General features: G+C 36.4%; 2 protein-coding genes across 6 annotated transcripts in view; one reads left to right on the plus strand and one right to left on the minus strand.

The window, feature by feature from the left end:
• CCDC91 (coiled-coil domain containing 91) overlaps positions 1-13,895 on the plus strand; it is a 438,752-nt gene that overhangs the window by 97,899 nt on the left and 326,958 nt on the right. Inside the window, exon 1 of one of the 4 annotated variants that reach the window (XM_088798607.1) lies at positions 9,847-9,910. The exons of 1 other annotated variant lie outside the window; for it this stretch is intronic. In XM_088798607.1, coding sequence (XP_088654733.1) covers positions 9,862-9,910 — 49 coding nt within the window. In that variant the 5' untranslated portion in view covers positions 9,847-9,861. Of the gene's footprint in view, positions 1-9,846; positions 9,911-13,479; positions 13,550-13,895 lie in introns of those variants that run through there. 2 more of the 4 variants (XM_088798614.1, XM_074325866.2) reach the window with 2 other exon arrangements.
• The window catches only part of LOC141570124 (uncharacterized), a 36,760-nt gene continuing 36,423 nt past the window's right edge, over positions 13,559-13,895 (minus strand). For both annotated transcript variants that reach the window (XM_088798623.1, XM_088798635.1), the window contains one exon: positions 13,559-13,728. In XM_088798623.1, coding sequence (XP_088654749.1) covers positions 13,581-13,728 — 148 coding nt within the window. In that variant the 3' untranslated portion in view covers positions 13,559-13,580. The remainder of the gene's footprint in view (positions 13,729-13,895) is intronic.

Raw genomic sequence — 13,895 nt, forward strand, 5'->3', positions numbered from 1 at the left:
CTTTTCCCACCCTGGGCAAGAACTTTGCCTTGTTCATCTACAGCTTAGCCAGTGAGATGTGAGTTCTAGGCATTGATCTTCATTGCTGGTGTTGTAGAAAGGTTAACTTTTGACAGTGAAAGAATTAAGTTCTACACTAGATGGAGCTTGAAATTTCTGCTCAGTTACTATCTATGGCCTTTTCCTTGCTTAATCATCAAATACAAACAAAACAAAACAGACAAACAAACAAACAAACCTGCATCAAAGCAAGAAATGGAGATTAAGAAAAATTGCCAAGAAATAAAAACTGTAGCTACATCTCAAAGAATTCATGAGGTAATTGAGCAGACTATTTAAGACCTCTCCCCCAAACCTGCTAAGCATGGGTACGTAATATGAACATTTTGGGTGCAGATGAGCTGGAGAAGGGGCCTGTTTGCATAGTTTCCCTGAGGAATCTTCCCTGCGAGAAGTAAGCAGCAAAGAGAGACAGGCAAGCTTGTATGGGGAATATGTTAAACCTCATTTTCTGTTTATTTTTTTGCATATATCCCAACTTCACCACCCACGGAAGACCCTACCTGGTTAATCTCCTGTGTCACAATTCCAGGTGCACTCATCAGCATGCAAAAAACACATATGAAGGTGGATATATTTGCATATAAAGATGGATAAATCAAATCTGAAAATGTATAATGACATGAGCAAGTCATCAGCGTATGTTTATAAACAACTTTTTGGTTAGACCTTGTGAACAAGGAACATGATAGTTTTTCTACAAACTAGTGTGGCTTTCTTATTTGAAGTAAGTTTTTTTGTTTTGTTTTGAGGAAGTTTTCTGAATCTCTCTTGAATGTAAGAAATTGGTTTTCTGCTAATAGGAAGTTGCTTGAACTGGGATGTTTGTGCTTCGATTTTTTCGGCACAGTTTCTCAAACTTTTTTGCCAAGGTAGACCTAACCATAGCCAAAAATAAATACCAAGGGTTAGGAGCAAAACCTGAAGAGATGAACCAGAAGCAGATTTTTTTTCAAGTTTCTCAAATGTATAGCATAAAAGTTAATAACATAAGTTCTTGAAGCCAAATGGTCTGATCTTGAATCCCTGTGCCATTACTTACTAGCTGGGTGACCTTGAACAAGTAGCCTATACTTCCTCTGCCTCAATTACTTTATGATAAGTGGGGATAATAATAGTACCCTCTTCATGGGGCTGTTTTGAGGATGGAATGAGATAATTCAAGTGAAGTATTCACAAGAGGGTCTGGTATACAATGAGCAGTCAATAAATGCTAACTTTGATTATTTTGAAAGTAATCACTTGCATTTTATGATATGATATACCCTGGTTTCTTTAAAATAAAAATAATTAATCTGTACCCCTGGCCAAATCATCTAGTAATTTACCTACTAACATAAGAAAATATTGAGGGCATAGAGAAGACCTATACCATAGTAGGCATTATGAGAGCTACAAAGATAAATAAAACACACAGTTAACTATCAGGGAACTTAAGGTCTTCTAGAGGAAATGTATGATGTAGGGAATGGTTGTAATATTAAAAATAAATATTTATTGAGCAAGTACTACATACCAAGTTTTATGTAAATTAGCTAGACTCCAAACAATCCTACATGGTAGATATTAGTTTCACCATGTTAGAGCTGTGGAAACAGAGGCCCGAAGGGGTCAGGTAACATTTTCAAGTCACATGGTTTGCAAGTAATAAAGCAAGGATTTGAACTGGCATCGGAATTTATAGCTTGTCTTTTCTGCTGCACTTCCATCATTCCAGTTTGTTTAATTTGTGGTCTGGGTTAGGAAGTTGGAAGCCCCAGATAATGACTGGTAACCAGGGAGGAGAAAAATGTGAAAAATTGTGTAGGGATGTTTAGAAAATGAGAGGAAAAAAAAGATCTTCAAGAAAACCCAGATCATTGGCTCCATATTGGAGAATCAGCCTAGGCAAGGACGATGGAGAGAGGTGGGCTTCATCTCTTGGGCCAGCTCTGCTTAGTGGTTGCTACTGGGAAGACCAGGTGGGAAAGCATTATGGATCACCCAGACTCACTGGGAGGAGGGTCTTGTCCAACCAGCAATGTCTTCTGTGGGCACAACAGTGGGGAGTGGCAGCATGGTATCTGTAAGCCCCAGCCTGGGGTAAACAATGAGCCAGAAAAGCAATTAAAGCAGAAACAGATGAGGATAATTAGAAGGGATTGCTCTGAAGGGTAGAAGGAGGCAGTGTAACTAAAACAGAGGACTGAGCTATTTCTGTCCATCCCTTGATGTCTGGAAAAACAGTCTTTTTGGTTGAGACTATGTTACCGCGCCCTGAATAAGACAGAAACTGTTCTCAGCACTGCTCCCCTAGTTTGGGTTCAATGGCTTCTCCTGGATTCTGCTACCAAATTGCCCTGAACAGGACAAAAGCCTATTGGACATCTCCATTTGGGTGTTCTGTAGATTCCCAACCCTACTTCATCAAAATTGAAATCCTCATCTTCCTCCCCAAACCCTGTTCCTTTCTCAGTATTCACCATTATAGTTTAACAGTACCAAATTTATCTAGTCATCTAAATGAGAATCTAGTCCTATTTTTAATGATAAAATGCTTCCCTTAAGTTTTCTGTTTCTGTATATATACTACCCCCTCTCTTTTCTATTCAAATTGTCAAGAGAGTCGGTTCTTTGAATGAAGCTATACCATTGCCATTATGGTGGTGGGGAGGAGGGCGTTGCTATTGGGCCATAGCATGCCCAGGAAAACCCTGTTCAAAGCATTGTTGGCATGTTAAGAGAAAATCATGGGATCGTCAGGATTAGTTTCCCATAACCTTACAGCAATCTAGGAGGAAACACTGGAAAAGTACATCTTTTATGAGAGAAAAGAGGGTTAGAAAAATTGAGACTTCCAAAATCCATGGAACGGCACTAAAAAATTAGAATGGAATGGAAAGGCACTAAAAATATTAACATTTCCCACTTTGTTATTCTGTTTTGGAGAAGTTGGTCATGAGGAAATGGGCTTAGAACATTTCAACACTGGCTGGAAAAGGGTGAAGACTGAAAACGCAAATTGGATAATCCACTTCCTTCTTTCATTTTCCTATCCTACTACTCCTTTGACCTTTTAGATGCATATCTTCATTCGACATGGCAGAGAGATGATAATTCATCTCTAAATTCATTAAAGCCCTTATAAATTTAAACTTCTATTGGTGGAGCCCCAAAGCCTCAGAGCAATATTTACATTATGAAAATACTGACATCATACCATATAATTTACTGTTCTCCACATATTCAATTCAGTGGAGACTAAAACCTCTGGGTGCCACAGGTCAGGTTTGAGATAGAATGACTGGGCTGTCTGTGGGGGACTTCTTGTGTGTCCAATCAGGCACAGATGAAAAGTGCTACAAATTTCTAAATTGCATTTGCACTAAATTAACTGAAGTTTTTAAAGGGTAAATCATATTCACAGGTCGGACTAAGAGACCCCTGTAATGTAAGTCCTTAAATGAGCTGCTCTTTTGAATTATGTTGCTTTATTGAATTTTTTTTTTAACTTGTCATGCAACCTTGGGCAAGTTATATAAGATGCTCCAAGCTTTAGTTTCCTCATCTGTACAGTAGTGGTAATAATACTGCCTAATTCCCTGGACTATTTTGAGGATTAAATTAATCCTGGCACATTGTGAGTGCTCAAATAATGTTAGTTGTCTAAAGCAATAATTCTACCAATGGACTATTAATTTTGAGGCCAAGGAATAAAACCCAGGAAACCTCCTCTACTTCTACGATTGCAGGCAGGAAGAGAGAAAGAATATCTGCAAAGCACCCTTAACAGAAAAGGTTTGAAATGTATCTTGTCTTTGTTAGCAACCCCTTCTTCTGTTCATTTTAATCAAAGCACTGTAGGAATACAATCCAAAAAGTCAGAGAGTAACACAGGAATGATGTTGGAGAATAGTAGCTACCTACATTATCCTCTTTCCACATAAACCTGCCCCTGAAATGTATTCCTTTAGCTCTTTTAGCTAATTCTTCTGGCATTTGTAAATCACATGCTTATAGTGATATCCTTTTTTTTCTTTGCTTATATTTCAATATTAGAATGTATCCACTGACTTCCAAATATGGGTGATAAGAATGCTGTTCTTTTACACACACACACACACACACACACACACACACACACACTTCACAGTTTCCCCCTCTTATCCTAGGAAAGTACATTATATTCAGTGTCTATGTTTTACCATTTCGTTCACCACCAAGCCCTATGCTGAACTATGATTACATTTCCTTTATTGCAGGACTTTTTGGTTTTCCTTAGAGGTAATACATACATGTTTGGTTTTCTTCAGTTTCTTTATTTTCTAGGTACCTATTATTTAAGTATACTCAAATTTTCTGTCTAATCCATCTACAAAACTGCTGCGGATATAAGCTCAAACATGCTAGGTAATTTACCATTTCAGTTTCTCTTTCCTTTGAGTCGTCATGTCCCTGTCGCTCTCTCTTACTCTGCTCCAATTAAAACCAGTTGCTGTTTGGGTGCCATTATCCTGGGAATTTCTTTCTTCTATTGGAGCTTCTTGTCCTGAGTCCCACATCTTCCTTTTTTTCTGGTTTATTTCCCTGTTTTACACATATTTCAGTAGCTGCCTAAGAAAGATGCAGGCAAGCTCTATTGAGTTCTTGCATGACAGAAGTGTTTGGTGTCTACTAATACTACTATTCCTCTTCTCTCATAGTTAGAGAGTTTTTGCTGAACCCATGGCTACCTGCCCAGAATGAAGACTACATTTAGTAGCCTCTTGAGAAGTTATGTGGTGTTACTGTGACTATATTCTGTGGAATGGACTGGGAGCAAAAGCACCGAGTGGTATCTTCTGTGGACCTTTCATGAGAGATAACTGTAGTGCACCCTTTTCATCCCTAGAATGTGGATGCCACCTTGGATGAGGACATGAGCCAAATCTGAGGATGATGGGGCAAGGTATTGTAATGGGTCTGGGTCCCTGAGCACATCATGAAATAATGCCCCCACTCCAGTCCTGAATTGCATAATCCTGAACTTTTATGTAAAAGAGAAATAACTTCTGTGCTAAGGAATAACCTGATCCTTACTATTACAACTTTTGTGTATGAAATTTCTTTACTTTTACACTTGAGTGATAATTTGGTTGAGTTTATAATTCTAACTCAGAAACCTTTTATTGCTCAGAATTTTGAAGTCTTTTCTAGATGCCTTCTAGCTTCTGGTATTGTTTTTGAGAAATCTGTTGCAATTTTCTTTTGTAATACGTTAGATAGTGGCCTTATTTTTAATGTCTCTCTCTGGAAGATTTTATGGTCATTTAAAGCATAATGGCCTCCTTTAATGTGGATTATTTTTTATTTATTGAGGAGGAAATCTGAGGGAATTTCATATATCTCAGTCTGGGAAACTTATTTCTTGGATAATTCTTAGATATTCTATTTCTTGGATAATTCTTCTTCCTTCTGTATCTGTTTCAATATCTCCAAAGACTAAACTTCTACTCTTTCTCCAAGCTTGAAGAGAACTAGTCACCTGGTTATATGCCGTTAGAAAGGATACTAGGGATTTAATTTATCTTATAGGAATTTCAACTGATCCTCACCATCTTGTTTTTAAAATCTACCATCACCCCTTTCTTCTGAAGTAACTGGCACCTTCAATTCCTAAGACTTCTAAGGTTCTTCAGTATGACTTGGTTGGTTTCTGCTGACATTCTCAGGTTTCAGCTTTCTCTTCTTTATTAAGTCACTTACCTCCTGTCATTTTCCATCTTTGAAAAAAAAAAATTTACTGACGTTTCTTGACCCATTGATTGATAATTAATTGACATTAACTTACCCGGGCCCTCTTAAAGCTTATGTTCTAGGGGAAGAGACAGATGATAGACAAAAATATAAAATATGTTTAATGGCAATAAATACTATGAAGAAAAATAACTTAGGGTGAGAGAGATAAGAGTGACATGGGTGAGATTTTCATGCGGAAAAAGCCTCTCCCATAAGGTAGTACTTGAAAAGAAGCATGAAGAAAGTTAGGGAAGAGGATATGCAGATTTTCTGGGGAAGATGTGCTCCAAGCACAGAGACATTCAAATGCAAAGAACCTGAAGTAGGAGCATTAGCTTGGTCTGTGTAAGGAAAATCAAGGAGGCCAGTGTGGCAGGAAAGGAGGAGGTGATGTCAGAGAAGAGTGGTGGTGACAGTATTTGTGCAGGGTCTTATAACCTTGGCAAGGACCTTAGGCTTTAAGTGAGGGAGAAAGGCATTAATGGGTTTTGAGTAGATAGTGATATAGTCGGGCTTATACTTTACATCCAGTGTTGTCTCCTCTGCTCTTTTCTTGTAAGCTTTTGATCCTTTTAGTGTGATTTCCGTGAGGTTTGGTTATAGTGTAAGAGTTCAATCCTCGTGTTTGACCAGAAGTTCTAGCCTTCTTATTTTAACAATTTTTTTTTAATGGTTGTAGTCTCAAAAATGGAATGACCTACCTTGAAAGTCAGAAGACTGGATAATCACAGCCACTCTTAACAAAATAGAATTTTGCTTTCTGTGACTCCCTGTGGTTCTTCACAGCTAAAATAAGCTAATGAGACAAAGTGCACTCTTAGAATATCCCGCAATCCAGTGGTTCTTCCCTGAGGAGGGACCCACCCCAAAGGGGGCATTTGGAAATGTATCCACTCAGTCCAAAGGAGGCACTGGAAAAGTATCATTTTCATGCTGAGGGATCCCTCTTCCCTCTGTCATTGTTGTGTCCCAAAGGATTATACTACCCTAAAATCCAATAGCACACCTATGGAGATAGCTTTAAACCTTCCCCCAGGAGGAAATCCAGGAATCCCAAGCTCCTTCATTATTTGGGGATGTGAGTGAGTCTGGGGTGCCTGATTTTGCCTCTAAGCATCTGGTTCCTTAGGTGTATTGGTTTACACATGGGTGTAGCTATCACCCTTGAGGTATACTGGCTTGTTAAATTACATCTATTTGGGGGCTTCAAGTCTTTACCCCCTCTAAGTCAGACTATGAGCTTCTTAAGGAAAAACAAGTACTTTTGCATTCACCTCAGTTGTGGACACATAGCAGTCTCTAAATAAATACTTGCGGATAAACCTGTTCTGATACTGATTTTGCCATTGAGGCAGTGCTTCTGAAGCATGTACCTTTAACTTTGCCAAGTCAGCTTTCTGGAAATTAACTTATGTAATGCAAATTAATATGGCATTTATTACTATAACTCACATGTAGTAATGAAACTGAATGTTCTTCCCCGAAACTCGGTAAGGAATAATTGCCACATGAGTACAAAGCACCATGAGAGCGTGCCATCTTATGCAAGGAGGTGAGGTAGGCCATTATTACATAATGCAGTTCTTCTTATCATGGCTTGGCTGTAATGTGGACGACCTTGAGACGAGCCACAGAGTGCAGATTGTCATCACCACACGTCAACTCTGACAGACAAACACTCACCACTTATAATCATAGATACAGCTGAGCCGACAGGAAGTACCTAACCTGTAATCAATCGCCTCGTCACTGTGGTCTGGCAGGACTGGGGATACCTGTCTTCATGAATTTTTGTGCGAGAAATTCATTTTAAATTTAAAATCAGAATCAAGCCTTTACTGACAAGTTGGAAACATATTGATGGTCTATTATGCTTTTATTTGTTTTTGTAACAGCAACAGACCACCTATGGCCACTGCTATGTGGTTATACGACAGCATTTTTCACGTAAAAACTGATTTTCTTTCAAAGTACTTTCAGCATCTGTATCTTGCTAATCATCCAACAGTCTTGTGAAGGGGATAGTAAAATGATTAGACTCCTATGACAATGGAAATCAGAAAGCCAAGGGTGTCAAATAATTACACCCTAATTATTAATATCATGGGAAAGTGAATAAATGAATGGTTAACAACCCCGTGCTGAGCATCAGTGAAAAGTCACATTATTTGTGAGATTTTAGTGCTATTTCTTTGCTATAATATAAATATTTAGTTTGGCTTGTCAGTCTACCCATTCCAAAAATCTTTATCAAGGGCCTACAATGTATCGGGCACTGTGGAAAACCAGGATGTGGTTTATGCTGTATTTTACATTACTCTTGAATTAACTAGACATGCCCTGCAGCTATATGGAGTATATAAAAACAGAATAAATTAATACTTTCATATTTAAAAAATATATATATATTATATGTATAATTGATAAACCTTGCTCACAATTGACAACAAAATGAAAAAAGTGTGAGAAAGCATGAGGTAAAAACCTATATTTTGATAGCATTAAACAAATAAAAATAGTAAATGCAAAATGGCTTATTTTAGTATTAATACCAATTTGGACTTTGTTAAATTGTCAGATATTAAGGTCAACCTTTTGCAGAATAATGTTTGCTTAAAAAGGAAACAAAAATACCAAAATAAATTCCAGGAGATTTAAAGATTTAAATGCATATAAGAAATGATAATATTAACAGAGGTAAATTGATTTTAATTTTGAGTTATTATTTTAATTTTTTGAGTTAAAAATTTGAGGGATGCAAGCAATCATAATGAGAGGATAAATAGATAAAAGGACAAGCATTATAAATCTCTATAATCAAAAGAAAACCTATGCCAACTAATGGCAAACTGTATATAAGTTTCATGTTGGCACAATATATGGCAATTGCTAATATACCTAAGAAATTAGAAGCATTTAAAAATTAATAATAAAAATATATATACCCCAATAGAAAGGTGAACAAAGACCTTAAATAGGCAATTCATGAAGAAGAAATATATATGCTCAGTAGATGCAACAATATATATTCTCCCTCATTAGTAATCAAAGAAATGCAAACTTAAATGACATTTTTCACAGATTTACAAAGATGAAAAGAATTGAAAATATCCAGTGTTGATGAAGTTGTGAGAAAATGGACATGCTCACTGGTGGAAACAAATTGATATGGTCTTTATTTAGACAGTAATCTGACAACAGATTCCAAATAGTAGCTGCATTCGTTTTACTCATTCTAGTATTGGCAATTCTGTTTAAAAACAAAGAAGTGCAGTAAGAGATAGATACATTAACATTCAAAGCAGTGTTATTTATAATTCTTTTAAAAGAAAAAAGTCAAGCAAATAGGGATTGCTTTAACAATTATAGTTGATCCACACAGTATTAAGTAGTCATTAAAATGATTCTCCATATCTATATTAATTTTTTCCAAAATACAGTCCATTTTTTGTTGCAGAAAATTCTGTTTTCTCAAACAATGCAAAAATGAAAATACCTTCCACATTTCAATACTCAAAAGCTCCTGAGATAACTTCTACAAACAGATAGACATACGTCTTTTCAAGAGGTTTTATGTATATTCTCATATAAATATTAACATAAATGAAAATGTGTTGAATACTCTGTTGTGTAAGTTTTTTTCACTTAAAATACGTTGTTGATATGTTTCTTTGGCTGAATAGTTACCTGATCATTGGCACGGAAAAATATTTATGACATAAAGTAAATGAGGAAAAGAAAAACATATTTTAAAATGGCATTATAGCAGTGATTCTAGAACTGAGATGTGGGAGTGGTAGAAGAAGAGAATATGTCATTCACTCTTCTCTCTGCTCCCTCAAAAATTTGATTTGTCTTTTCAGGAGTCATGTTTCAGTATGGTAGGGGACCATGTATATTCTGAGAAAGATTCCCAGGGGCTCTGAGTCTCCAACTGCACCCTTGTTTCCTCCCAGACTTTTCCCAGATTGAGAATCATGGGCATATTTTTTTTTCCTTTTAGGAAAATGGTATATGAGTATATGAATATGAGCACAGCAAAAAATGCCCAGGAGAATGTGGACTACAATTTTCTCTGAAGGAAGATATTCAGGTGATTTTTATTTTCTTTTTCATGTATTTTTGGATTTTTTTATTTTTTGCATGTTTTATTAATAAAAAACATTACTTTCATTTTTTTAAAAAAAGTGAAATAAATAAGAAGGTTGAAGTCCTTGAAAAAAATGCTGCTGGAGAAATCAGGTGACTGAAGCCCAATATAACACCACAATCAAAACAGGCTTAAAAAGTTCATAACAATGGATATCTTTTTTGTACTAAGCCATAATTGTATGTTTTAACCGAGCAGTTAGATAAAGTCAAGTGCCTGGCATACAAAATATAGAAGAACAGAAAAAGTTTAAGAATCAAGAGTTGGAAAATGATGGTTAAGTGTAAAACAAAAAAAATCTAAGTTTCTAAAATCATGACATGTACTGATAATACTATTAAGAAGGGGGCATTCCTTTTAACTTTTAAACAGGAATTTAGAAGAAAAACATATATTTTATATGATGGACAGAAAACTTGGAATACATTACCTCCAGAAGTGAAGAGAAACTACACACACACACACACACACACACACACACATAAATGGGTTAAATAAATATTTTTTGCATAATAAGATTAACACTAGATTCTTAAAAGAAAATGGAGAATTTGCAAGTACAATTCTAAAAACTTTAGTTTGACATTAGGAAGTTCAACTGCACATTCCCCATAAAATGTCTCTTATTATCCCTGCCAGAGGCAGAGACCTGAGTTGGATAAATCTAGGTGTGACAGAAAGGCTTTTTTTTTTCATTATAAATTCCAAATTAATGGAAAACAAATTAATGATAGCCTACCATTTATTATTTGTATTCAAAATTGGTAATTTAAGGATTTAAGTGGGAATATTAACGAAGTAGGTTTTTGTAGCTTTGCTAAGAAGATTCAAAAATAACACAAAGGTGATGCTACTCTTTTCTATGCATTTGTTTGTTCAAGTTTGACTTGTAGTTGAGCAGAATTCGGCTATACTTATGCCTGGTGCTTCTGGTTCTTGAAATTGGTAAAGTCATCTCTCCTCCTCCAAATAAAAAGAGAAAAATTATTAGGGGTAATATGAACAAGTTCTACAGATAAAAAGTGGGAAGACATGGGGTTAAAAGTGAGGTATGGTAAGGGAGGAGGAAGGAACAGTATAAAAGCTATTTAAGCGGGAGAAATTCTGGCCATGCCTGTGGTTCATAGAAGTCCCTTTATTGCTATCTTCTATTCGGAGAAATATGCTTATCATTCTTTTTTCAATCTGACGTCACATATTGTCCAAAGAAAGAAATTTGTTCATTTAAATGGAAATGTCTTTTGCAAACTGATTTTAATCTGTACTTTTGATTGTTATTCTTCACCCCATTCTCATCCAAGGATTAGTAGAAATCTTCTTCCTGAAAAGCTATATCCGTCATTACTATTAGCCAAGTATTGGACTGTTTAAGTTCATATTTCTTTGTTCCAATAGTTCCCAGAATTATGACAATTCATTCTTTTGTTAACATGCTTCTTTCCTTGTTCCCTTTTCACATGAACACACAAATACCTTTTCTATTTAGTTCACCCGATCTAGGCTCTGTTCCCCCAACAATCTCCACCCCGTTGAAGTCATGAGTTTCTGAATATGACCTCGTAGTCTAGACACACTGTTGATGTGTTTATTGTCACGTACAGGATCTTATAAAATTGGAGACGTGCATGTAGATGCAGGCCTGCCAGAGAATTTTGCAAGGTAGATGGTGACGCACACGTCCGTGTTTTGTTCACTGGGAAGAATTGACCCCACAGGCTGTCAGATTGGTTACTATTTTCCAAATATTTCTAGTGGAAGAATTAACAATGAGAAAACCAGACCTAATTGCTCTTATATCATCAGTTAGTAACAACAGGCTCAAGTTTGTCCTCTAATTTAGTTCAGATACTTGTCTTCTTGAGTTAAGAAACCACTTCTTTTGTTATAAAGGAACTTGGTTATGAAACTTTTGCTTTGTAATGCGTTCTCTGTTTCTCTGAAACTTAGCTTTTAAGAGATTTAAGAAAATGGTTGCATAGTATTACATGAGTCCAAATAGAACAGGAAAGTAGTACCACACACCTTCAACCAGCTACTCTCTCGTCATTTTCCGTATTTTTTCATTTGTCATTTATTCAATCAACATGCATTGAACACATAGTCTGTGTCAAGCATAGTTTAAAACACTGAAATAGTATTACATGAGTCCAAATAGAACAGGAAAGTAGTACCACACACCTTCAACCAGCTACTCTCTCGTCATTTTCCGTATTTTTTCATTTGTCATTTATTCAATCAACATGCATTGAACACATAGTCTGTGTCAAGCATAGTTTAAAACACTGAAATAAACACTGAATAAGACATCTCTCAAGGGCCTTGGGGATGGTGGAGCCCCCGTCATGTTATAAACTACACCACCATGAGAAAAATGCCAATGGAGATGTAAACCTCTGTGCTTATGGATGACAATGGTCATAGGAAGATGCACATTGTCATCTGGGGTGATGTTCATGAAAATTTTAAATATTGAGCAGGAATTTTCTAGGTGCACAAGAAAGGAAGAATGTGCTATGTGCATATTCCAGGCAAATGCATCAGCCTGTCCAAAAACTTGGGAGATGTGAAATATATTGGCATATTTGGGAAACTGCAAGGAGACAGATAAGGCAGAACCATAAGGAGTGAATAAAGGAAAGGAGGGAGACCAAATTAACAAGGTAGAGAGGAGAGGGTCATAGAGGCCTTTTATGTCCATCAAGGAAAGGAGCTGAATTTTTAAATAGATGATGAAAAGTCATTGAAAGATGTTAACCAGGGAAGTGCCCTGACTAGTTTTGAACTTTAGATACCAGAAGCAACAATGTAGGATACAGATTCATGAAGAAAGAAAGGTAGGAAAGCCTGTGTGCAGGGAAATCTGGTCAGAGGCTACTGCAACAGAAATAACAAGAAACAATGAGAGTCTGAGGTAAGACAGAAACAGTGGTCATGGAAAAAATTCAGAGATCTCCACAGACTCAACCAGACTTAGTGACTGATTAGATAAATGAAAAATAAGGAGGAAGTGATTCTGAAGTTTCTGACTTAAATACTAAGATCTAATGAAATGAAATGGAGCAGAGTTAGTAAGAGGATAAAAGAGAATTTAATTTTGGATATGTTAAATTTAAGGTGTTTGTGATATATCTAGTAGAGCCTAAAAATACAAATCTGAAGTTCAAGAGACGGGTCTGTACAAAAGTCAAGTCATAAATACATGGTTCCTAATATTATAGGACTGGATGAGACTTCCATGGGAGAGTGCACAGAGAAGAGGCAAGTGTAAGGACAGCATCTTGGAGGAAAACCAGAGAGTAAAACAACCTAATGTAGAGAAAAGAAGCCAAAGAAAGGGGAAATGAGATAGAGCAAATAGAGGTAGAAGAAGAACTAATTGCTACACAAAGTAAGAAAGGCAAGCATTTCAAATAGAATTCAGTAAATATTTTGAATTCTGTTAAGAATCTGTTGCAATAATGATTGATAAGTGCCCCTTAAATTCTGCAGCTAAGGGGTCTTTGGAAACCATCACAAGAGCAATTTTCTGGGATTGAAGAAGGAAGAAGCAACATTGTGATGAGTTCAAGAGAGTAAAGAAAGGTAGGGAATGGCATCAGGGTGGATTATTCTTTCAAAAAGTTTGAGTATTACTAGGGTAGACAAAGACGAGCTTTCTTTCTCCCTCTCCTTCTTCCTTTTTTCTTTTCTCTTCCTCCTCCTCTTCTTCCCCTTCCTGCTCTTTCTCCTTCTCTTCCTCCTGCTCCTCCTTCTCTGTCTTTCTAAGAAACAAACAAACAAAAAAAATTAGGGTAAAATAAGGGAGAGAGGTGCTATCCCAAAGAGATGCTCTGATTTGGGACATTACTACAAATATCTGCTTTGGGGGACAATTCTTTCATATTAGGTTTTTCTTATCAATAGTTATGTTTCCAGGAGCACAATCTGA

This window comes from Rhinolophus sinicus, chromosome 1 (genome assembly GCF_057876585.1).
Source record: "Rhinolophus sinicus isolate RSI-liver-muscle chromosome 1, RSI-T2T, whole genome shotgun sequence".
Lineage (NCBI taxonomy): Eukaryota > Metazoa > Chordata > Mammalia > Chiroptera > Rhinolophidae > Rhinolophus > Rhinolophus sinicus.